General features: G+C 37.7%; 1 protein-coding gene across 2 annotated transcripts in view; it reads right to left on the reverse strand.

The window, feature by feature from the left end:
* Window positions 1–250: 250 nt before the first annotated feature.
* Window positions 251–26,019, reverse strand: part of LOC110835008 (uncharacterized) — a 31,583-nt gene continuing 5,814 nt past the window's right edge. For both annotated transcript variants that reach the window (XM_022074802.2, XM_022074801.2), the window contains exons 3-11: window positions 22,370–22,468; window positions 20,854–20,952; window positions 16,716–16,820; window positions 15,358–15,432; window positions 13,961–14,059; window positions 10,062–10,160; window positions 7,466–7,564; window positions 6,381–6,479; window positions 251–3,827 (exon numbers count right to left, since the gene is read on the reverse strand). In XM_022074802.2, the coding sequence (XP_021930494.1) occupies window positions 3,738–3,827; window positions 6,381–6,479; window positions 7,466–7,564; window positions 10,062–10,160; window positions 13,961–14,059; window positions 15,358–15,432; window positions 16,716–16,820; window positions 20,854–20,952; window positions 22,370–22,468 (864 nt within the window). In that variant the 3' untranslated portion in view covers window positions 251–3,737. The remainder of the gene's footprint in view (window positions 3,828–6,380; window positions 6,480–7,465; window positions 7,565–10,061; window positions 10,161–13,960; window positions 14,060–15,357; window positions 15,433–16,715; window positions 16,821–20,853; window positions 20,953–22,369; window positions 22,469–26,019) is intronic.

Consider the following 26,019-nt stretch of genomic DNA (forward strand, 5'->3'; position numbering starts at 1 on the left):
ACTTTTGTCCTATTGTTTAGAAGAGGTCAAAGTTGTAGCTGAGCCACAAATTATTACATAGCTCAAAGTTAGGCATATTTTTAATTGTAACTGTTCTGATGATCCCCCAGTTATAAGTATGATGTTAATTCTCATAATCTGGAATACTTCTGTCTTTGGGTCAACTGTTGAATCCCAGGACTAGGGAAGTGATGGATTGGTTGAGTGGTAGTATTTGAGCCATCACCGGTGGAATAAACTGCTAGTAGGCTTGAACCAAAGTGGTTTATTATTGTATTGAAGACAATGTTAAACTTCACTGTGACAACAGTTATTGCTGCTTAAGGCTGAAGCAGTAGCCGACTTCTTACTACAAGCAAAGTATCGTCCGACATGGACTAAACAGAGCTTCAAACCAGAGTACTGACGAGTAAGAGAGTGATCGGTGTCACGACTTGTAGTATTTATAGTGACCAATAAGTCATGTAACCTTGCTGGATATTTCCAGTAACTTTATGTTTCACAAGTACGTCTGTCCTTGAACATTGTGTCATCTCTCAGTTTGCTACCATTGTTTATTAATTTCTTATCCTGCTTTAGATGGAACTCAGACTTTTGAAATATATGTGTCAACATGTCTTTGTGTTACAAGTATATCTTGTTTTCTAATGTGTCTGAAACAACACTTGGAGAAAACAGAGTTATAATGTGTTACAAAACGGTTTGAAAAGAAGAAATACATCTTGTTATAGTCATTATAAATTACAGTGGATTAAATTATACCCGTACAACATACCAACAATGCCCATATACAACACAACATTCATAAGTAGCAGGGTTCTAGTGAGGAAATAAGATGCTCCAACTTTGATCAGTTCATTACTCTTAAGGTACAATTTGGCTGCACGCGACAGAGACAAACGACCGAGGCAGGCGACAGAGTTACGAGACTGAGACTGGTCGCTTCCTGTCTGCTCTCTGTACAATCGTATGAAGTACAATTACGAACGCGAGACAAATACAGGCGACAGAGACAAAGCACAGGAGACCGCTCTCGGACCAGTAGTGTCTGGCGACGGGCTCAGGCAGCACGTGTGTTGTTGAGTAAAATAATGGCAGAAATTAAATTTACTGGTGACCAAGATGAGCAATTGGTACAATTAGTAGCAGAAAACCGACCACTGACCACCGACAGAGAGATTCTTCTTCACGTCTGGTTTTGAATATTGAACTCATAGGTTTTCTTTGTTTCTTTCGCAACAAATAACACAGCAACACATCTTCTTCTTCTTCTTCTTCTTCGAATAACCTTTTTAGAAGCATTTTTGTACGCATTTTTCACAGAATATGTGCACGTATGTCTCAACAAAACAAAGAAAACAAACACTTTGCCGCATGTTTCGGTCGTCACCTCAAAAGTGAGTGGCGACAAGCTGCGATGTGTCCGTCTCCCGTCTCTGTCGCCTGCCTCGGTCGCTTGTCTCTGTCGCGTGCAGCCAAATTGTACCTTTATATTTACTCAGGTGGCTCAGAACTGAATATCAGAGCATAAAGGGACATTTTTGATGAGATTTTGACTGAGGTCACAGGAGATATTTTTATAATATTATGTACTACAGTAAAGTATGCAGACGACTTAGTAGTATTGGCGAAGGAAGAGGAGGAATTACAGAACATGATGGACAAGTTAGTGGAAACAGGTAGAGAGTATGGAATGGAAATCAACATTGAAAAATCAAAGGTAATGAGGATAGCACCGAGAGCAGAACCATTGAACGTTGTAGTTGAAAACCAACAGCTGGAGAATGTGGAGCATTTCAAGTACTTGGGAAGCATAGTCATGACGGACGCCCTATGCACCAAGGAAGTAAAAGCAAAGATAGCCATGGCCAAGGCAGCTTTCGTCAAGAAGAGGATACTTCTCACTAGCAAGTTGAGCTTGGAGATGAAGAAGAAACTAGTGAAGTGTTACGTATGGAGTGTCGCGCTGTATGGAGCAGTCTTGGACACTCAGGAAGAAGGAACGGAAATACCTGGAGAGTTTTGAAATGTGGTGTTGGAGAAGAATAGAGAAGATGAGGTGGACGGATCGAGTGACCAACGAAGAAGTATTGAGGAGAGTCAACGAGCAAAGAAACATTCTGCAGGCGATTACACGAAGGAAAGCTAACTGGCTGGGACATATTATGAGAAGGAATGGATTACTGAGTGATATCACCGAAGGCCAGGTTGAAGGAAAGAGAGGACTAGGAAGAAGATTGATACAGCTAACCGACGATCTTAAACAAGAAAAGAAGATGACGTTCCAGGAATTAAAACGAGAAGCCGAGAATAGGGAAAACTGGAGAGCTCTTTTTGGGCAGAGCAATGGACCTGTCGTAAGACAGAACACTTAATAATAATAATAATAATAATAACAGTAACACACCATTCTGTAATGTCTCTGTTCTTTCCCAGAAGGCTGGCCTGTTATAAAGTCCTTTTTTAAAAATGACAATCAGTCACATTAAAGATATGGGACTTCTGAAAAAAATTATCATTGTTTCATTAGCAGCTTTTGAATAACAATGCTTGTCACTTTCCAAATTCTTAGAAAATATTTCAACAATACAAGACAAGCACGTCATATGTTCAGACACATCAAACACCTTCTGGAATTCTTTATGGACAGAGCTTTGTTTATAACATTTATTAACCCTTTTGAAGCATCACATTAAAGACCCCAAACCTACCCTAAAGACAGAACTAATCAGTCTTCACTGCATGTTAACCTATGGTCTAAATTCAAAGAAAGTAATTTGCTTAACATTTATAAGTGTCTTCTTACAGACAAATTTTTTAATCTGTGGCAGAAAGCAATTGTTTGTGTACATTTGTTTGTAAACACATTTGCAAACAAGCTTTTCACTGATAAAACCAAATTAAAGTAGATAACTATATGGCTGACAGATAAAAATCAACAACATTCCCTCAATAGGATTTGAGGTTTTCACATCAGTGAGTCTGAAGATTGCTGTCTTCTGGGTTGTTGCGCCGTGTAGTCTGGTAAATTTCGGAGTTCATACTGCTTCCGTCATCAGGGCGATGACGGAGGCAGTATGACCTCTGAAATGTTGGTGGAAATCTACCAGACTACACGGCGCAACAGCCCAGAAGACAGCAATCTTCATCATTCCCTCAACTGACTACAATAAGCATCACGCCCAACTTAACATGCTTGGCATTAACAAGTGTGGGCGCAACTGTCATATTACGAAGTTGTTGTGTTGCAATTATTTGTAAAAACATTCTCTAATTTATATGTATTTTATTTATATCCATAAATTTTATTTTATAATATAATATTTATAGAATAATTATTTCAAAATTTTCTTTCAGATTTCTCTACAAAAGTAACCCCAACACTTCTGCTAACAATAAGAAATTTACTCAGTGTCAAATTTACATTCGCGCCCATAGACAAGGTTAATTTTATAAAGATGGTTTATCTTCTGGGTTTTGGTGCTATGCAGTCTGAGAACTTTGGCAGTGTTTCAGACAGACCTCTGAAATGTTGGCAGACTTCTACCAGACTACATAGTGCTACAATCCAGGAGACATCCATACTCATCACCGTAAGAACCTCAGATCCTACTTAAGGGTAGTTTTATAATTTGTAACTTGAGTAAAAAACTTATGCATCAGTAGCTTAGGGTGTAAGGTCAAATTCAGACTGGGCTTAGGACAAATCATTGGAAGAAACACTGCCTATGCACTGCCTAATCACTGTCATCATTCTCATCCCTTGTGCAAGTTCTTGAAATCTCTTGGGTAGGATGCCTATTTGGTACACCCTGTTCAAAGAACAACTGAAAAAAAGAAATCATGAAAAATGTAATTAAAATGTTAAAAAGAAAATAAATGTTTCTATTCATAAATAATTTTCTCTGGTATTAAGAGGTTAGAAATTTTTATATACAACACACATATTTAACGAACAGAATGGTTCTTAGTATATATACACATATAAGCCCCCTTATTTCAGATGCTATTCTCTCAACACAATTTCTGACAATCGAATGAAACAGTGTCACGAAAAAAGGAAATTTGTGGTTAAAATCATATGTCATGTTTATTTTATAATCAGAGCTATTAGGAACATGTATGATCATTGAGTGTAAAGTTGCAAAGAAAATATGTGGACACTGTCTGTTCAGATGTCCTGCACATTTACAATGAAATTCTGTACACAAATTTCTTTCTGTTACAGTTTCATCAATGACATTTCCAATGTTCTTTGTCTAAGAACTTTATAAACATCTAAAACAATAAAATATTTCAAAGACTTATCATTTACCCAGCACAATATATTGTATTTTTTAAAATAATTATTGTACATTGGGTCCATAAACAGATTCAGACTTCAGGCACAAAGACTAGTTGACAGGCTGGGCTTGGTAGGTCAGGAGACACAATCAAAGTCTGAGATTAATTCCTCTCTTCAAACATTTGGAAACAATAACAGAGCCACTCACAGAGAGAAATACTCATACAGAGGCACATAAAATTTCCATTAAAGTTGCTTTGATTCAACTCTCCACTTCCAGTGTGTTTGGTGCCTTTGGAGTTTCTGAAATATGTTCTTACTAACCTCATAACTGTCCTTGACAAAATTTTGGCCAGCAAAAAAGTAATCATTCCAGTGCACACAAAGTTTTAGGAATAAGGAAAATGTTTTTCTTTAATAGTAGTACCATAAATATTTTTAGGCTGGGTAGTACAGCTGCTTCTTTTTGTTTTATCACTTACCACAACATGACCTCATGTATGGCAACATCCATGAATAGACATACACACTCTTTCAGTAGTAGTATTGTGAAAAGTTTCCAGATTAGGTATAAGCCTACAGTACAATTGTTTCACGGTATCTTGATGCTAGAAAACACCACGCATGTACCACGTTTTACACCACCCATCCTGTTGCATGAGTATGATGTGCACCTTATTCTTAAAGACTGAATATCCCCTTTCTTTAACTCTAAAATTTACAACTAATTTAACAAACTGCAATACTTTCTTCATGTAGTAACTATGTAGGAGGTTTCCAAGATCACACGATCAGATTTTATAATTAATTTGTTTTGGCAAATTTGCTTTGTCTGGATTCACATTCATGAAGAAAATCACTGGTGCACATTTATCAGTCACATGATATTCCAATTATTTTGATCGCGATATAAAAAAAACAAATGTAAACTTTCCAACTGAAATAGCCATGCACAATATTTTCCATTTTAACAGATTATATGACGATGTTGCTTTGACAATAATTTTATATATATGTGATTTCAATCTGGGAGAAAAATATAAATACTGTAATCCCTATGACTCTTTCTTGTAAAACATTTTTAATTTTGATAACTGATTCTCTACTTCTCAAAGAGATAGACAAATAATGTTCATATAGACAATAATTTTTAAATGTGATAAAATTCTTCAACCAACTGTAATTCTTACAGGTGACATAAAAATCTGACTAGTGTGAATATTGGTATTTTCCTGAAAATTGTGAAGGCATCATCTTATATTTGGGTAACTATGGTAATTATGTGCTGGTGTGTTTCACCTGTGTCACAACAGAAACTACTTTGAACATGTCAAGACACTTGACCAAAACAGAAGTCCTGTCAGCACAAGCACAACCACTTTTATAGTTTATAAGGCACTGTCTACCATAACCAGCAATGTGTTTCTTAAACAGCATGGTCAAACTAGCAAGTGAAATTGTCTTGCACTTATGTAAGAATCTGACGTTAGTCGGGTTTTTAGTTGGTTGGTTTGCCTGTGGCAACAGACAGTAAAACATAAACACATTGAACACAGGAACTCACACACCACGCCAGAAACTACTGACACTAGGAAATAATGTCTCTTATATGTACAGCATATGCTACACCCTTCCACACCAGATCCCTTTCCCATTTATTTCTAATGGATGCAAACTATCCTCCAAGGTATCCCAATGCCAAGCTATACCAACGTACACTATTTACAATCTGATTACTTTTGTGTCAGATGTTCAAAATAAATTTATGAAGTGAATAATTGCACTTATACAAAAACAAGACATAAGAATAAAATTAAAAATGTTTCATAAATGCAAAATATGATAGCAGTTGAGATACTCCCCTACATTCTCCTGTTTATGACGTCTTCAACTAATCAGATAGCTACTTTCAGAAACAGGAAAGGCTTGAGCTCCTCCTACATGTTTACATAAGGATTAAACTAAAATTAAATGGTCCACATAGTGAGCACACCTCCACACAGCTCCACAACATCAACTGCTAAGACTAGAAAGGTATGAGCAACAATTAATCATCTTACTACTAAAAGATAACCCACTTGAAATAAATACAAACCCATCCTCTGCCTACAATCATCACAAGAATCTGCGAGAACTCCAGGATTATCACCACTATTAGAATGATTAGGATGATCTGACCAATAAAGGATGTGATCTAGAAAGAAAACCAGTAGCATCACCATGTATACATCAAGGAGACAATAAAAACACATACACTAATCACCAGAAATAGGCTACAAGTTCACATGATCACTGACACATGGTAGCAAAAGTATTTCATATGTCTTGTGATGGCAGTACATTCTTTCCAACAGACAAACTAAATGTGCCCATGTTCTGATTCTGATTATGCCAAATGTGAGAATGCTTCATAGGACTGACAACGTAAATGATAACAAGATTGGAAAGGGGTGCCATGGGGAACACACACAAGTTCCAAAGTGGAAGTGATATTAAACAGTTCATATGAATATTGACAGATGTCAACATAAACAAACATTGAGAGTGTAAAGTTACAAGAAACTTTGTGGACAATGTCACCACAGATCATAACACATATTTCTAATCTTATTTTGTACACAACACTTTTTCTGTTATAGTTTTGTCAATGACTCCACTGATGTTAGTAGCTTAACGATTATAAGGCCATTTAAAACAATGGTATATTTCAGTGACTTATTAAGGTCACATTTAAAATTACAAGGTTTTGTAGTTGACATACTTGTAATCTGGGTCCATAACTGAATTTAAAAATAGTGCTTTGGGCAAAAAAGATAGCTTGCAGGTTGGGATTATTTAGGTTGGAAGACTTGCAGTCAAAGACTGAGATTGATTCTTCTTTGTATACCTTCACAAATGAAAACAAGCAGTCACAGAGGGAAATACTCAAATAGAGGCAAGTAAGATTTTCAAATGAGTTGATGGAAATTTCCAACGAGGGTGCTTTGATTTACCTCTCCCAATCCCAGAATGCTTGGCATCTGGAGTTCTATATGTTTACATGGGGATTTAACTAAAATGAAATGATCCATAGAGTGGACACACCTCCATATTGTTCCACAGCACTGATTGCTGGTAAGGTATGAGTAACATCTAATCATCTTACTGCTAGAAGATAACCCACTTGACATGAATACATACCCATAATCTCACTAGAGCCATCACATTAGGCCACACAAACCGCAAGAATGTCTCCCACATTATTATGATCAGGGATGTCTGACTAATGCCAGACGACATCTGGAAACAAACCAATTAGTATCATCATGTGCAAACCAACAAGAAGGAACATAAATGCTCAAGGTGAAATTTCACATGACTACTGATACATGGAAGCATGAACAGACACAGTCATACAGCTTATGACAGATGGCAGTAGACTCTTTTCAGCTGAAAACACAACAGGCTGATAGACAGACTGGACTTGCCAGTGAGATGACTTTGGTTATGTTAAACGCAAAGAATGCCTGAACGGAATGGCAATGTTAAGGATAATAAGACTGAAAAAGTATATTCTGCAGAGCACAAAAAAGATCCAAAGCTGTCGTTTACACTGCACCTGATGGGTATGATATCAAATATAATGAATTCTTGGGCTACCAGCCATGTTAGGTGTTTGATAGGCAAAAACACTGATCCTCATCTTCTGGGAACTGAAGACTTCAGTACCCTGAGGATGATGATAAAGATGGTTCTCAAAAAAGTTGGTGTTTTTTACTTTGAACCACCTGACACGGCTTGTAGCCCGAGAAGTATTCATTATACTTAAGTCACCATGAAAGCTTCAGATCATACTGATATCAAATACTTCATACACATAACGATAGATGGAGGCATGAACAGTGCACACTTCCCTTGACAAATGGCAGCAAGCAATTATTGGCTGTAAGGAGCAATAGATAGACAGACAGACAGATGTCAAAATATGCGTATCAATAATTTGTTAAACAATTTCATCTTAAATTAAAAGGTTATGAGAAACAACATACGCAGCATTCATTAAAAAACTGAATGATTGTGATAAACAGATACATAATTCGGGTGCTCTTAACTTATATTTTAATTTCTCAATATAATTTCTGGTAACTAAATGAAACAGCAGCACAGAATAACAAATTTTTACATTAAAATTATAAGTCACATAAGTAATGCATATCAAAGCTACTAGAAACAGGTAGGAGTATTGAGAGTGTAAAGTTGCAAAGAAAGTGTGTGTGGGCACTGTCTGTTCAGAATGACCTGCATATCCCCAGTCTTATTTTGTATCACACAGATTTTTCTTTTACATTTTCACCAATGAAATTAATGATGTTCATTTATAAAAAATTATAAAAGCATTTACAGAAGTAAAATAATTCAGTAACTTATGATTAACCTTCCTCCGTGGCTCTACAGTCCTATGAGGACCTTGGCCTCCCTTATCACAGTCTTCCAGTCATCTACGATTAACCTAGCACTTAAAATTACAGAGCACTGAACTTCATACATTATTTATTGGATATTGCACCTATAATAGAATTTTAAAGCAGAACTACAGGCATAAAGGCTAGCCAAGAGGCTAGGCATTTTAGGTCAGGAGACTGGTAGTCAAAATCTGTGATTGTTTGGTCTCTTCATAGATTTAGAACTCACAACAGACCCAGTCACAGAGGGAAAGACTCATATCGAGGCATGTAAGATTCCAAACTGTGTTGACGTAAATTTCCAGTGAGAGTTCTTCTGTTCACCTCTCCCACTTCTAGAATGCTTGACCTTTTTTTTAAGTTCCTGAAAATGTGCATTTACTAATCTCATAATCCACTTATAAAAATGTTGGCAAGCCAATAAAAGAGTGACTGTTCTAGTTTGAACTAACTACCATCTAACTAGATGGCTTACCGAACCTGAAGGTTCATCACCGAATTAATCAATGCCCTCCACCAGACCCTGTCCTGGGCCAATAAAGTCCATTCTACTTCAACTCCTATCTCCCATAGATCCTGCTTGAGATTTTCCTCCCATCTACGTCTAGGTTTCCAAAGCGGTTTCTTCCCCTCAGGCTTCCCAAACATTCTCTCTTCACAGAGTCAACGGCATTTTTGAACTCTATAAATAATTAATGTACGGTCCCACTGAACTCCCATTTTTTCTCTAGTATCTCACGAATGCAAAATATCTGATCAATTGTTGATCTGTTTTGTCTAAACCCACACTGGTGCTCCCCAATAATTTCATTCGCATAAGGAGTTAATCTTGCCAAAACAATGTTTGATAGAATTTTGAATGAGGTTGATAGCAGAGAAATTCCTTTGTAATTACCACACTCAGTTTTGTCCCCCATCTTATGAACAGGAATAATTATGGATTCCCTCCACTGTTGTGGCATCTCTTCCTTATCCCAAATTAACAGTATAAGCTTATGGATCCTCATATGCAACCCTTTTCCACCTGCTCTAATTAATTCTGCTGGAATCTGATCAATACCTGGAGATTTGAACTTGATGTTCAAACAAGAAGCAGAATATGTTTTGATCTAGATGACCAGATATAACATGTGAATTTAAACATGCATGGTATGAACCATCTCCCCAAATGGAATGTTTTTCTTGTTATCTCTGACTCTGGACTGACTAGGAAATTGGCAGATTGGATGAACCTCTAAGCCCCCCTGCAGCATAGATTGCTACAAGTGCAAAGTTATGAGGAATTCCAATCATCTGTCTGCTAGAAGATGACATACTTTAAAATGAATACATACCAATGACCTGCTTAGACACTTTATCTCATGACACATGATTGGCCAGAATGTCTCCCATATAATTAGGATTAGCATGACCCGACCAACGCTGGATGAGATCTAGAAACAGACAAACTGGTATTACAGTATGCAATCCAATCAGAAGAAACACACAAAGTTATCAACATAAACAAATCCATATTTCACATAATCACTGATGGCAATACAAATAGTTCAAACAGTTAATGAGAAATGCCAACACATTATTTCAAGCTGACTGGAGTATTGGACACCCCCATCAGTTTGTTTTTGTTACACTAAACATAAAGAGTAGCTCACAGAACAACAGTGTAAATGATAACAAGATTATAAAGGGGTGCCCTACAAGGACTTATTGGCCAAAAGGAGCAACAGAGAGTCAGAGAATAGACGTCCAGAATGTGCCTATAAATATTTTATTTTATGAATACATGTTTCTGCAATTAAAAGACTACAAACAACAACACCATATAGGTCATATATTTTATGTATATAATGGTTTTAATATATAATCACACAATCTAGGCCCTCTTCAAATGATATGCTATCCACTCAACATTACTTCAGATAATCCAATGAAACAGAAGCAGAGAAGAATTAACTCAGCATTAAAGTAGTGTTTACTTAATGATTAGAGCTGCTAGGAACAGATAGAAGCACATAGTATAAAGCTGTGGGCACTGTTTCTGTTAGTTTCTCCAATGGCATACCCAGACTCATTGTTTAATAATTATAATGGCAATTCAAACAATAAAATATTTAAGTACATTATGATTAATGTAGGATTGTATCTCATATAACATTCATTGTATGCTGTGTCCATAACAAATTTGGAAACAGGTATTCAGTCACAAAGGCTAGCTAGCAGATTCGGCTCTCCGGCTCCTGAGGCTCTTGGTCAAAGCCTGATATCGATTCATATCTTTATGAGGTTATAAAATTATCATTTAATGACATCACAGTCAGTCACAAAGGGAAACATTCATATAGATGCACATAAGATTTGGTTCTCCATGTTATGCCTTGGCTGGTTTCCTTCAGAATATATCATGAAGAATTCAGACCATTTCCTACAGCTGATAAAATCTGTAAATCTTCAAAATTCAGACACCCTGATCACTTTTTATGTCGTTAGTCTTTTCACTAATGTACCATTTGATGAAGGCAGAAGTACTATTAGTAATAGACTGCAGAATGATCACACATTGGCAGAATGGTCCATGGTGCAGATCAAAGCCATAATGGATTTGTTGGAAGTTTGTTTGAGAACAAACTACTTTCAGGTGGAGGATAGGTTCTTCCGACAGAAAGATGCATGGCTATGGCAAGCTCTCTGTCCCTGGTTCTTAGTAACATCTTCATGTCGCATTTTGAGTAACTGGCTCATGACATGGCACAATACAAACCGACACAGTGGCTTCAATATATGGATGATACATTTGTGGCCTGGCCACATGATTTACATAGGCTACACAACCACCTGAATAACATAAAAACTTCCATCAACTTTACCATAGAAATAGAATCGGAGGGTACAATTCCTTTCCTGGATGTTTTTATCATCAGAAAGGGGATGGTACAGTCATCTGGCCAGGAGAAAATCCCTGTGGAGAGAAGGCGGTTCTGGTGTGGTGCAGGGGGAATGTTTATTATCAGGTGGACTAGAGGGCTGCTATTGTTGGGAAATATGATATGCCAGAGTTTTACACTACTACTAGGATACTGGGAACGACCTGTTCTTCAAGTGCCTGAACATTGCGGGTCCAAACTTTTCGTTGGCTTGATCTACAGACATTCGGTAGGACTCCTTGGACGAGGGATCGGCCCGTCGCAAGACCTCTACCTGTACACAGGACAGCACAACACAGGAAAACGCAGACTAACATCCATGGCTTGAGTGGGATTCGAACTCACGGTCCCAGCGACCAAGCGGCACAAGGCCCACGACTCAGACCGCGCAGCCACTGCAAACCCCCATACACTACTACAACAGACTTAAAACATCAAGCAGTTAAGAGTAGCGTGTAATGAGTGCACCTGTACTGTGTTCTGTGGGTGTTGTGATAATATTCTAGATTCAATCACAGGTGATATAAAGATGTCGAGTGTATGTAAACAGGGGAAAACTGTTCACAGGGAAGCACGGGAAGTAATATCCAGCATAGTGAAGCTGTGTGATGAGGCAGCAAGACGGAAAGCTATACACATTAGCACACATGAATGCCTGTTGTCTGTTGTTCATTCAGTGGTTATGGAACAAATGCTTTTAGAATGGCTAGTAGCAACTCATCACTCACCGCAAAATCTTGTGCATTCATGTATATCGAATTCCTAGCAGGGATTTTCTCCTGGTCAGTGGACAGTATTGACCACCAAGGTTTACAGGAAGACTACTCATGCTGGGTGTTGCCTTAACTTTGAATCTAATCATCTACCGCTAAAAAAAGAGGAATAGTTCAGAGCCTACACAGTAGAGCTTCTATGATATGCCAAAAATGACAAGGCCTGTTCATACTCCTAGGAGTTTACCTATGAAAATCATGCCAAATAGAAGTCCACAACAGATGGCATATAGCGTCTATGGCATTCCTCGTAAAAGGGGCAGAAGCTACATTGAGGAAACAGACAGATCACTAGCAGAGTGGCTCTGAAATCTAAGAGAGAGTCTTTTAGAAAAATCAGAACTGGCCAAACATGCCTATGAAGAGGGTCAAAGGTGGGCTGGGATGAAGCCAGAATTTTGGAAAATGAAAGCAACAGCAGGTATATAAAATACAAGGAATTGGCTCATTACAAACCTGAACAGCCAACCTAGTTTGGAAATCTCTACCATATGGATTCCCCTTGTCAGCAATGAGGTCAGTAAGTCAAAGGAAAGGTTGGTACTATCTCACAGGCTTGTCCTGGGTTTCTCTGTGAAGCATATTTCTCTTCTGCTCCAGTGTTTCTGGGGATTTTTCTTTATTTGCTTTCAGGCATTTCATTTCTTGTTCCCATTCTGTCTTGGTTTCAGGTCTTCACATACATTTCACCAATTTTCATTGTGCAATTTCTTATTAACTCCCATGCTGCATGCACAAGATGGTATTTATTCTAGTACAATCCAATGTAAAAATTATCACACTGCAATGAATGTATCCCTGTGCCCACGCTGATAACTGATTTGCTAAACCAAGGTGATTGCAGATATATTAGTAACTTGCTTGTGCTTCACCTCACTAGTAGTCCAGCTTCCACCTCCATTGTGGCACTATGAACCAATACAATTGTGTGCAGATGTTTTGCCCATGTCAGTAGAAGGTAAGCAAAATAAAATGTTGATACAGGAACTGACACAGCAAGCCACAAATTAAGCCACAAATTATTGCCACTGTCAAATATTTATGCTTCCTTAACTGCACAAACTACAACCCTTAATTCACCTTGTCATTATCTTCTAATTGTGACACACGCCCGCTTTTCACCCAGGCACTGTACTGCCAAGCTATTTCTACATACTTGATTTATAACCAAATTCATTTTGTCATGATGTCGTATGTTCAAAATAAATTTGTGCAGTGAATTTATATAATTTACATAAAAAATGGCAACAATTAATCTAGAAATGTTAAATTTTTTCCCAAAATATGATGGCAGTTCAGGGACTGTTCCTTGTAAATGCATACTACATTTTCCAAAAGATGAGATAACAGTTTTCAGGAGTGGGAAAGGAGAGAGCACCTCTTGCTTGTGTACACTGAGAATACACTAAAATGAAATGGTTCATATAGCAGGCACACATTCTGTCATTTTGCAAGATGCATTGATAAGAATGGAAAGAAATCAGCAATAATTAATCATCTTACAGCTAGAAGACAACACACTTTGAAATGAGTACATACCCATGCTTTGCCTAGAGCCACCACAGGATGCCACATGAATGGCAGGATTGTCTCCCACATTATTATGATTAGGATCATCCGAGCAATGATGGATGTGATCTAGAAACAAAACTCAGTACCATCATCATGTGGAAACCAATGACAAAAAAGACATATCACCATAAACAAGATGAAACCAACACAAATAGCTCATAAAGTTAATGAAAACACTTCAGTACGTTGTTTTCTGCTGAAAACTCAACAGGGTGTCGGACAGACTGGATGTGCCCAAGAGTTTAGTTTGGTCATGGTAAATGCAAAGAATGTCTCACGGGAATGAGAGTTTAAATGAAAAATATATTGGAAAGGTATAGTCTGCACAGTACACACAATTTCTAGACAGATGGCCTGAAAGTGTGAAAAATGTTTTGTTGATTTACTCTGAAATTATGAGGTTACAAGAAAAGTCAACATATGCTGCATACAATGAAAAGTACTAAATAGCTTTAACACATAAACTCTAAGTCTAGGGCCCCTTATTTGATATTCTGTTCTCTCAACATAATTTCTGATAAACAAATGAAACAGTGAAACAGAAAAATGAAACTTGGCACTGAAACCATATGTCACGTTTATTTAGTGATCAGAATTATTTGGAACAGGTAGGAGCATTGAGTGTAGAGCTGAAATGATAGTATGTGTACACTGCCTGTTTCAATGTCCTGCAAATTTAAAATTTATTTTGTATACAATACTCTTTCTGTTACAGTTTCATCAATATTTCCTGTAATTTTCATTGTCTGATGATTATAAAGGCATTTAAACAGTAACATATTTCAGTGACTTATGATTAATCCTAGCATTTAAAAATATAAAGTGTTATATTTCATAAACCACTGATTGCATGTATGGAACATAATCCAATTTGACATGTGGACATCTGGCTAGCTGGTCGACTATTAGTCAAAATTTGCAACTGAGTCCACTTTTCACAAGTTAAGAAATTACAACAGGCCCTGTTACAGAAAAAAATACTCTTAAAGATGCATCAAAAATTTCCAAACGTCCTGATGGAAATTTCCAGTGAGGGTGTCTTGGGTCACCTACAACACTCCTAGAATGTTTATCATTTTAAAGTTTCTGAAACACACTCTTATTAATGTCACACCCCACCATAAGAAAACTGTTGGTATTACACAGGAGAGTGATTGTTATAGCTTGAATATGACATACTTTGAAATGAACACTTAGTGAGGGTGTCTTGGGTCACCTACAACACTCCTAGAATGTTTATCATTTTAAAGTTTCTGAAACACACTCTTATTAATGTCACACCCCACCATAAGAAAACTGTTGGTATTACACAGGAGAGTGATTGTTATAGCTTGAATATGACATACTTTGAAATGAACACTTACCCATGCCCTGGCTGGAGTCATCATATAAAGCCACATTATTATGATCAGGATGATATGACCAACACTGGATGTGATCTAGAAACAAAGAGTATGACAACCATGTGCAATCCACAAAGAAGGAACATACATACTCATGACCATAAACAGATCAAAGTTCACATAAACACTGAGAGAATATTTCTAAAGAATAATTACAGATGGCAACATACTCTTTTCAGTTGAAAATGCAACATGCCGACAGACAAACTGAACGTGCCAGTGCCAAACATAAGGAATGGCTCACAATGTAAGATTTGATGTTTTCACAGCAGTGAGTATGAAGATTGACAATGTAAATAATATAATCAGAAAGGTGTAATCTGCAGAGCACACACAAGTTACAAAACCATTTCTCGTGCCATATTCGATGAGTGTGACACAAAAGAGTTCAAAAGGATGGCAACACAAACAGTTCACATTTCCATAGGCAAACGGCACCATGCAATTATTGGCTGAAAAGAGCAAAAGAGAACAGGACAGACACACAGCCAGAACAGGCCTATAAATGTTTTCTTATGAGCAATTTTCAATTAAATTAAGAGATTATAACAAATGTCAACATTCACAGCATTTACTTAATATACTACTTAATAATTGTTAATACTGTACAAACAATCTAGGCCTTATAATGAATTCTTTTCTTGCTGCCAGTCATGTAAGGTGGTTCAATGGAGAAAACACCCTGATGATAGGGACAGATGGGAACATGGCTGTTTGCCCAAGAAGATTTTACTGAAAAACATTGCTGTCACAAAACTGACACAGTGAACCATAAAGTATTGAGCCTGGAAAGTAATGTTTATAGTGTGAACATTGTATGCCACCAATAAAACATATGCTTCCTTACCTATTACCATTCCTAACCCCAATCCCCTTGTAGATAAAACATATACTTCAATGCACAGTACTGCCAAGTCATGCCTACATACACGATTCATGATCTGATTAGTTTTTTTGTGTTAACTAATAAAATGAATGTGTGTAAAGCAAATAATTACACATATAAAACTTGACACAAGAATAAAGGCTTAGATTTACATATATTTCTAAAATATGGTAGCACTCAGATGACCGTTTCCTGTCAAAGCAGACTACATCTGCTGGTTACAATAGCTATCAAAACATGAGATGGTTTCTTAAAGCAGCAGGCAAAGTAAAAGCTCCTCCTACATGTTTATATCAGGATTTAACTAAAATAAAATTACCTGTAGACTGTGAGAACAACCATGTTATTATGCAACATGGTAGCTAAGGATGGAGAGGCCTAAGAAACAAAAAATCACCTTACTGCCAAGACACACTTTGAAATGAATACATACCCATGCACAGCCAACAGCAATCACATAAGACCACAGCCGCATGGATGGCAGGAATGTCTCGCAAATTATTATGGATAGGATGTTCCAAACAATGCTGAATATGACCTGGAAGCAAACCCAGTAGCATCACCATTTGCAAGCCAAGAAGAAGAAACATACAAATTCATCACCACAAACAAGCTTAAATGTTACTTAATAACTGGTAGATAACAACAGAAATAGTTCATATGGTTTATCAAAATGCTCTGAGTTGATTTTCATAACAGTAAACATGAAGGATGCCTTATGGGAATGACAGGTCAAATAATAATAAGATTCTGTAGGTATACTCAAGGGCACACACAAGTTCCAAAGCCACTCCTTATGCCACATTTGGCGGATGTAATATCGAACAGTTCTTGGATACTGATAGATGGCAGCATGAATGTAGACAATGTTCGCTCAGAACATCATGCACATTTAAAATTTATGATTAATATAAAGCTCTTTCTATTACAGCTTCTTCAATGAAGTCTACGATTGTCATTGTTTAATGACTTTTATTATTATTAGTGTTCTGTCTGACGACAGGTCCATATGAACAGGATCCTTCCATCCTTTTCTCGGACTGGGACCTGTTCATATACGTTCTTGGCAGATGATCCAGAAGTGGTTTGCCATTGCCTTCTTATGTGTGTGAATGGAGTAATTGTTGGGATGCCACGGAGAAACCGGGGAAGCCCCCGAAGGAAAACTCCGTGTTGCCTAGACCACGGTCTTGCCCAACACAAGTTATAAATTCGGGCACCGCCGGGAATCGAACCCGAGACCCCAGGATTACAAGGCCAGCGTTCTAACCGCTAGACCACCGTGGCGGTCGTTTAATGACTATAAAGCAAAAAAAAGCAATAAAATATTTCATTGACCTATGATTAACCTAATACTTAAACATACAAGCTATGGTATTTGATATAACATTGAAAGTATAATCAAAACCAAATTTGAAACCTGGACATCATGCATGAAAGTCAGCTGGCAGACAGGTCTCTTTAGGTCAGTAAATTCCCAATCAAAGTTTGTGATTGATTGCTCTCTTCACAAGTTTAGAAAAGAGAACAGGATGAGTATAAGTAAATCTGTCTCACTATACACCATGTAGGCACTTAGGGGAAGAGGCAGTACAGCTCCTACTCATTCTTAAACTGCACACTAGATAGGGGTGAGTGGTCAGCGTCACTCCCCAATCGCACTTTACCCCAGGCAAAGACCCAGATACCCATTGGACTGGAGGGTGGATGAGCCCCAGAGTCAGTCTGGACACAGAGGCTAGAGGAAAAATGCTCTGCCCCCACTGGGGATCAAACCCCAATCTTTCAGTCCATAGTCAGTCACTATACTGACTGAGCTACCCCAGCTCAAATAGACTGAGAAACTGAAGGAAATACTCTATACAGGCACATAATATTTCCAAATGCATTGATGGAAATTTTCAATGAGGATGCTTTCATACAGCTCTTCCATTCCTAGAATGCTTGACACACCTGAAGTTTCAAAAATATCCTCATCATCATCATCATCTTCATCATCACGGGTTCTACTGCCTATTACAGGACTTGACCGCCCCAACAATGCGCTTCCATTGGTCCCTATTTACGGCTTCCCTTTTCCATCCCTGGACTCCGAGAGCTTGAAGATCTTGTTCTACACTATCAAGCCCTCTCTTTCTTGTTCCTTCTATATTGGTAAATGTTACTTTCTTGCTTGGGTGTGCTTCACTGGCTCTATACAGGTGTCCCAACAACTTTATAGCTCAGTCAGTATAGTGACTAACTACGGGCTGGACGGCCGGGGTTCGATCCCCGACAGGGGCAGAGGATTTTTCCTCTAGACTCTGCGTTCAGACCGGCTCTGGGGCCCACCCAGCCTCCTCTACAATGGGTACCGGGGTCCTTTCCCGGGGGTAAAGCCGGCCGGGGCGTGATGCTGACCACTCACCCCCATCTAGTGCCGAGGTCAAGGAAGAGAGGAGCTATACCTCCACTCACCCCAAACGCCTACATGGCGTATAGTGGGACAAACTTTACTTTTACTGACAGATGGCAACATGAACAGTTCATTCTGCCATTAACAAATGGCACAATGCAATTATTGGCTGAGAGCACCAAAAGACAATCAGACAAACAACAATAAAGTGCTACTAATATTTTGTTTTGTAAATATTCTTCTTTGAAATTAATAGTTTATGAGAAATGTTAACTCATACTATATTATATAATGTATTAAAGCATTGTTAATGTACAAACACACAATCCTGGCCCCCTTATTTGATAGGCTATCGTGTCAACACAATTTCTGACAAATGAATGAAACAGTGGAACAGAAAAGTAAAACTTGGTATCAAAATCATACATTGTGTTTACTTAGTGATTAGAGATATTAGAAACATGTAGGAGCATTTAAAGTTTAAATTTGCAAGGGACGTATGTGACACTGCTTGCTCATAATGTTGTGCTCATAAAAGACTTATTTTGTACACAATGCTCTTCCTGTTACAGTATGTTCAATGACATCCCAGATTTTCATTAAGTGATCTAAGGGCATTAAAGTAACAACAAGTTTGGGTGATTTACAATTAAACTAGCATCCAAAAATACAAGGCATTTTATTTGACATGCCACTGATTGTATATTGCATCCACAACTGAATTTAAAAATGAATTTAGGCACTAGAACTAGCTGGCAGGCTGGGATTTTGGGGTTATGGGTCTTGTTATAAATTCCTCTCTTTACACCATAAGAAATTATTACAGTCCCGGTCAAACTGGGAAATACTCAGAGGCAGGGCACGGTAAGATTTACAAAATCAATGGATGACAATTTCCAGCAAGGGTGCTTTTGTTCAAATCTCCCATTCCTAGATTGCTTGGCACCTTTGTAGTTTCTGAAACATGGTCTTAGTAATTATTTATCTCACTCTCCACTTTACTGAAATTTTGGCTAGCCAATAGGAGAGTGTTTGTTCTAGCTTTAATTGGCTGTTCAATCAAGAAGTAGAATTAGGTCCAATATGCTTGGCCAGTCAGATTCTTTGAATCTGAATAAATATGAACTTCTTCTCCTCAAATGAAATGTTCTTCTTTGTGTTGGTGACACTACACTCACAAGGGACTAATGTGTTACAGTTCATTTCATTTTAGTTTAATCCCATGTAAACATTAGCACACTATAATCAATGGACCCCTCTGCCCAGGCCAATACTCGATTCAATCAACTAAGGTGACCGCATGCAAAGAGACCCAAAGAGACAAGCCAACCTTCCATCCCCATTTTGGGTAGCACTAAGAGTCTAATTTACCTTTTCAACAGAAGATAACAAAAGCACCATCATAGGAACTGATACAGCAAGCTACACATTACTGCCACTGGGAAATAATGTTTTCAGTGTAGAAAATGTAAGCCACAGATAAGGTATGTGGTTCCTTATCTGCTACCCCTTCCCATACCCGATCACCTTGCCATTTACTTCTAAGGGACCCACACTTTACTCCCAGATACCATGACCGAGCCACACCTACATACACAATTCATAAAGTGATTATTTTTATTGCATCAGGTGTTCAAGATAAATCTTTCACGTAAACAGCTGTACATAAGCAAATTATTTTCAATGTTCAAATAATCAATACATTACTAACATGTGATGACAACTGAGAGAATGTTTCTTTGTAGGAATTTAGGTTTTCACAGCGGTGAGTCTGAAGATTGCTGTCTTCTGGGTTGTTGCACCGTGTAGTCTGGTAGATGTCCACCATCAGGGTGATGATGGAGGCAGCATGGACCTCCGAAACGTTGGTGAACATCTACCAGACTACACGGTGCAACAACCGAGAAGACAGCAATCTTCAGAATGTTATTTGTGAACGCAAACTCCATTTTCCTGTATAAATGCTACCAAAGAATGAGATGGCTGCTTTCAGCAGAAGAAAAAGTGAGAGATCCTCCTACATGTCTGTATCGAGATTAAAGTAAAATGAAATGACCCATACAGTGGGAACACCTCCATGTCACTCTGCAACATGGATTGCTAAGGATGGAAAGGCATGTACTATATTTAATTATCTTCCTCCTAGAAGATAACACACATTAAAATGAATACATACCCACGCTTTGCCAACAACCATGACATCAGACCACATGAACTGCTGCATTGTCTCCCACACTATGACGTTTACGATGATCTGACTAATGTCGGATGTGATCTAGAAAAGAACCCGGTAGCACCATGAGTAAACCGAGAACAAGAAGTACATATATACTTAACGCCACAAACAAGCTCAAAGATCACACATTCACTGACAGATTGCAGCACAAATAGATCAGATAACAGATGGCACTACACTCTTTTTGGTTGAAAATGCTACATGCTGACAGACAGACTGGATATACCCATGATATGATTCTGTTTATGCTGAATGTAAAGAATGCCTCATAAGGACATCAGTGTAAATGATAAAGAGATTGGAAAGGGGTGCTGTGTAGAGACCATACAGGTTCCAAAGCCATTCTTTATGCCAAATCTGATACATACATACATACATCTTTATTACATTCCATGGATCCATAAGTTAGTCAGATGACAATAGGATGTAGAATAAGTCATAATAATACAATACATGTTATACAAATACAAGTCATATAAATGTCACAAAAATACAAACAAAGGATAAATTACGACTTACTTGTAAACATTAGGAATTCATCGACAAAGTAAAAGGAGTGTGTAATTAAGTATCTTTTCAATGCTGGTTTAAATTGTGCCTTTTTATTTACAAGACTTGTGAGATTAGATGGTAGACTGTTGAAAATTTTGGCAGTGATATTAGAACTTCCCCTACATTCCAATCTTATTTTGAATAGAATACTCTTTCTCTTACAGTTTTATCAATGACATACCCAATATTCCTTGTTTAATAATCATAAATTCATTTAAAACAAAATATTTCAGTGACTTCCAATCAACTTAGGATTACAAATTAAATGTATTGTAGATATACCATTGGTAGTATATTGCATCTGCAACCAAATTTGAAAGCAGGATTATAGACATGAATGCAAATTGGCAGGATTGGTTTCCTGGGTCAGCAGACTCGCAGTTAACGTCTCTGACCAATTAATCTCTTCAAGCATTTAGAAATGACAACAGACCCAGTCACATATTGAAATACTGAAATAGAGGCACGCAAGATTTCCAAATACACTGATGTAAATTTCTAGTGAGAGTGCTTTTGTTCATCTCTCCCACTCCTAGAATACTTGGCTTCTTTGAATATCATGAAATGTGCTCTTAATAGCCTCACACCCCACTTTGACAGAATCATGGCAATGCTATAAGAAAGTAATTATTCTAGCTTGAATTGGTTTTCCTGTCCTAACATGGAATAAGTTACAATCTGGTTTGCCAGTTAGAACCTGTAAATTGGAATAAACGTAGTGTGCACCATCTCCCCAAATGAAACTTTTCTCTTTGCATCTCTGACTCTGCACTCACTAATGCACTGGCAGAGTAGATGAACCTACATGTCCCTCTGCAGCATAGATCCCTAAGGATAGAAAGTTATGAACAATTCTTAATCATCTTTCTGCTAGAAGATGACATACACTGAAATGAATACATACCCATTTTCTGCCTCGAGCCATCACATTAGGCCACATGACACAACTCAATGTCTCCCATATTGTTATAGTTAAGATGATCCAACCAATGCTGGATGAGATCTAGGAACAAACCCAATGTTATTACCATGTGCAAACCAAGGAGAAGAAATATACATATTCATCACAATAAACAAGCTCAAATTTCACATGATAGCTGACAAATGGCAACACAAATAATTCATAAAACTTAAATCTTTTCAGCTGAAAACACAAGAGGCTGACAAATGGATTGTATGTACCTAGAGTTGATTTTTGTTACACTAAACATGAAGAATGCCTTATGGGATTGGCAGTGTTAATGATAACAAATCTGCAGAGCACATACAAGTTTCAAAGCCATTTTTTATTCCATATTCTATGGGTGCAATAACATTCTTATAAATACTGACAAATGTTAGCATGAACAGCTCACATTGCCATTGAAAGCAACAGACAGACAGACATATGACAAGAATGTGTCTATAATGTCATTGTGAATAATTTTCTCAGAAATTCAGAGATTATCAAAAACATGTCAGCTTATTAGTGATAGATATACAAACTGTTTTCTTTCAGACTATAGCCTAAGAAAGTAAGAACTTGTCTTACTTTATACGGCTGATAAATTTGTTTATACAATCTCTGGAAAATTAATAGTATTTTTTGTGACACACTGAAGTGACCTAAATACAGTCGTTTATGTAGATCCAACTGCAAGTGAGTAACACTAGTTAACAAAGATGAATACAAATACATAATGGTACCCCTTATCCAGGAAGCCTGGGGCCTTCGGCTTTTCGAATTTTCTAGATTTTGGATCTCTCCATCAATAATAAATGTTTCAAATTATTTTGTAAACTGCACTTCATAGTCGGTGTAAATTTATTCGACACACACCTCGTACAACAAACATAGGCCATGACTTATCTTGAATTTGTTCCACCACCCAGATGAATATTCACAAAAAGCTGAGGCCTAACAACTCATGAAACATCTGTACTTGTTTCATGATAACCGAACGATTCGAAACTAAATGTTAATTTCAACGTTAATTCATTCTAATAAACGAATTCATTCTAATAAACGACCTTTGACTGATGCAGTGTTTTCCCCTTAACCATTAAACTTTACATTTACATTTACATCTTTATTACATTCCATGGATCCATAAGTTAGTCAGATGACAATAGGATGTAGAATAAGTCATAATAACACAATATATGTTATACAAATACAAGTCATATAAATCACATCACTGCTACCATATGCTTTACGGAACTGTTCCTGTGTTTCTTTATGCCACAGTTCAATATCAAACTCGCCATTTAACCTCTTCTCTAGCAACTTCCTGTCCAACTCCATTAATAATTGGACTGTTTTATAGTAAGCGACAAATACTTCCCGTTCGTATTTCAGCAAAAATCAATTCTGGCCTTTCATACATTGTAAGGGGTAAAACAGTAAATACTAAATAAAAATTGAATTGAAAAATCCTATCCATGTTAGGTCTAATAAAAATGTGCTTAAATGTAACCTGTAGCAAAATTCGTATTGGAAAATATCTATCTGACTTATTTTCTATCAAGAATAACAAGGAGATACTTTTTAGTGTCCTTTGCTCTTTAACTTTGCGTTGGAATCTGCCATCAGGAAAGTTCAAGATAGGCAGGTTTTGCAACTGAATAGGACACACCAGCTATTGGCATATGCTGAAGATGTTAATTTATTTGGCGACGATATAAATGCAATAAAGAGGAACACAGAAGTTTTACTAGAAGCTAGTAGAAATGTGGAGCTAGAAGAAAATCCAGGAAAACCTAAGGCGGGCATAATCATAAATCATAATCATAAATCCTTTGAAAGTGCGACGAAGTTCAAATATTTGGGAACAACAACAACAACAAATTAGGAGGATATTAAAATCTGGAAATGCTTGCTACTTTTCAGTTCAAAATATTTTGTTTTCCTATCTGATTTCTAAGAATCTAAAGATTAAAATAAACAGAACAATAATTTTGCGTGTTGTTTTGTATGGGTGCGAAACATGGTCTCACTCTGAGAGAGGAACATAGACTGCAGTTGTTTGAGAATAGGGTGTTGGGGAGGATATTTGGGCCTAGGAAAAAAGGGGACGGGGTATGGAAAAAACTGCATATTCATGAGTTTAAAGATTTGTACTCCTCCCCCAATATTGTCAGGCTGATTAAGTCTAGAAGGATGAGATGGGCGGGGCATGTGGCACCTGTGGATGGGGCAAGAGTGTGCACCTCTGGGGAGACATAGACGTAGATGGGAGGATAACATCAAGCGGGATCCATGGGAGATAGGAGTACAAGGACAGGGACCGGTGGAGGATTTTAGTTAATTCGATGATGAATCTTCCCGTGAGCCAACTACTTCGTTATCCATGTTAGGTGGGTCCCTGGCACCACGGCATGGCGCGTCCGAAGGTTGAGGATGGAGGAACAGCATCCAGCAATGGAGGTTAACTGTGAATGTATTAAATAAGCAGTCGCAGACAGCTGACAAGGGGTGTTGCTCTATCTAGGGGGCTGGACGTGAGGCTAACAACCTTTCGCCATTCAGAAACTGTATTGTTACGAAAAATTATACCATGACTCGGAACTGAACGGACTGTTTGGCACAACCAAGACAATTGAAAAAGGATTTGAGACTTGGAACTTGAAATGATCTATGGGAGATAGGAGGAAGGCAATTGGATTTTGCTGGCCCAGGACAGGGACCATTGGAGGGCTTTGATTAATTCGGTAATGAACCTTCGTGTTCCGTGAGCCAACTAGTTAGTTATTGGCAAATTGTATGACACTTCCTAAGTAGTGACTAAATAACTACAAATAAGCATGTTGGGTTGGTAGGTTTTGAAGCATGCACTAAAAGAAATCTCGAAAAATATGTGTACTGACTGAATAAAAACTTGAATACATCGGGGCTCACTTAAAAGCAAGCCCGAAGAAGTAGTTACGTCTTTTAGCTCTTCAACGTGAACTAGCAAAAAGTACGGCTCACGCTGGTACAAAGTTGTTAAAGTTATGGCCTTACATTACTACAGTCATACATAGTCTTTTGCCTCCGGGTTGCGAAGCAAGATTTCGGTATTTTTGATGGTTACAGGAATCTGTATTCAATGGACTTCTTCATGTTTACGTCTGGTGCCGAGGTCAAGAAAGAGTAGGAGCTATACCTCCGCTCCCCCCCAAGTGGTTACGTAATCAGCCAAAGTAACAGATACTGGAGCACGGAATATCCTGATGCTGTTCATAAAGTGCCATTACATGTCATAAAAGTTGGGTTGGTGTACAATTAGTGCGCGGAGGATAATTGGGCCCCTGTTATTAAGAAACAATCAATTCCGAACGTTATGTGAGATTGATTCCTTCACCATTCTTTGATCAACTGACAGCTTAAAAAATATCGTATGGGTGTTTTATGCAAGATAACGCAACAGCACACACTGCGAACAGTTCTATGGTTGCGTTGCATTAAGTCTTCGGGGAACGAATTATATAAGTCGAGGATTTTGGCCTTAGCGATCACCCGGTTTAAATCCTTGTGACTCTTATTTGTGGGGCACGTTGAAACAAAAAGTGTATGTGAACAATCTGCACACTTTG

Source organism: Zootermopsis nevadensis, unplaced genomic scaffold, assembly GCF_977971745.1.
Source record: "Zootermopsis nevadensis isolate Lab colony 2312 unplaced genomic scaffold, Znev_1.0 Znev_ptg000016l, whole genome shotgun sequence".
Classification (NCBI taxonomy): domain Eukaryota; kingdom Metazoa; phylum Arthropoda; class Insecta; order Blattodea; family Termopsidae; genus Zootermopsis; species Zootermopsis nevadensis.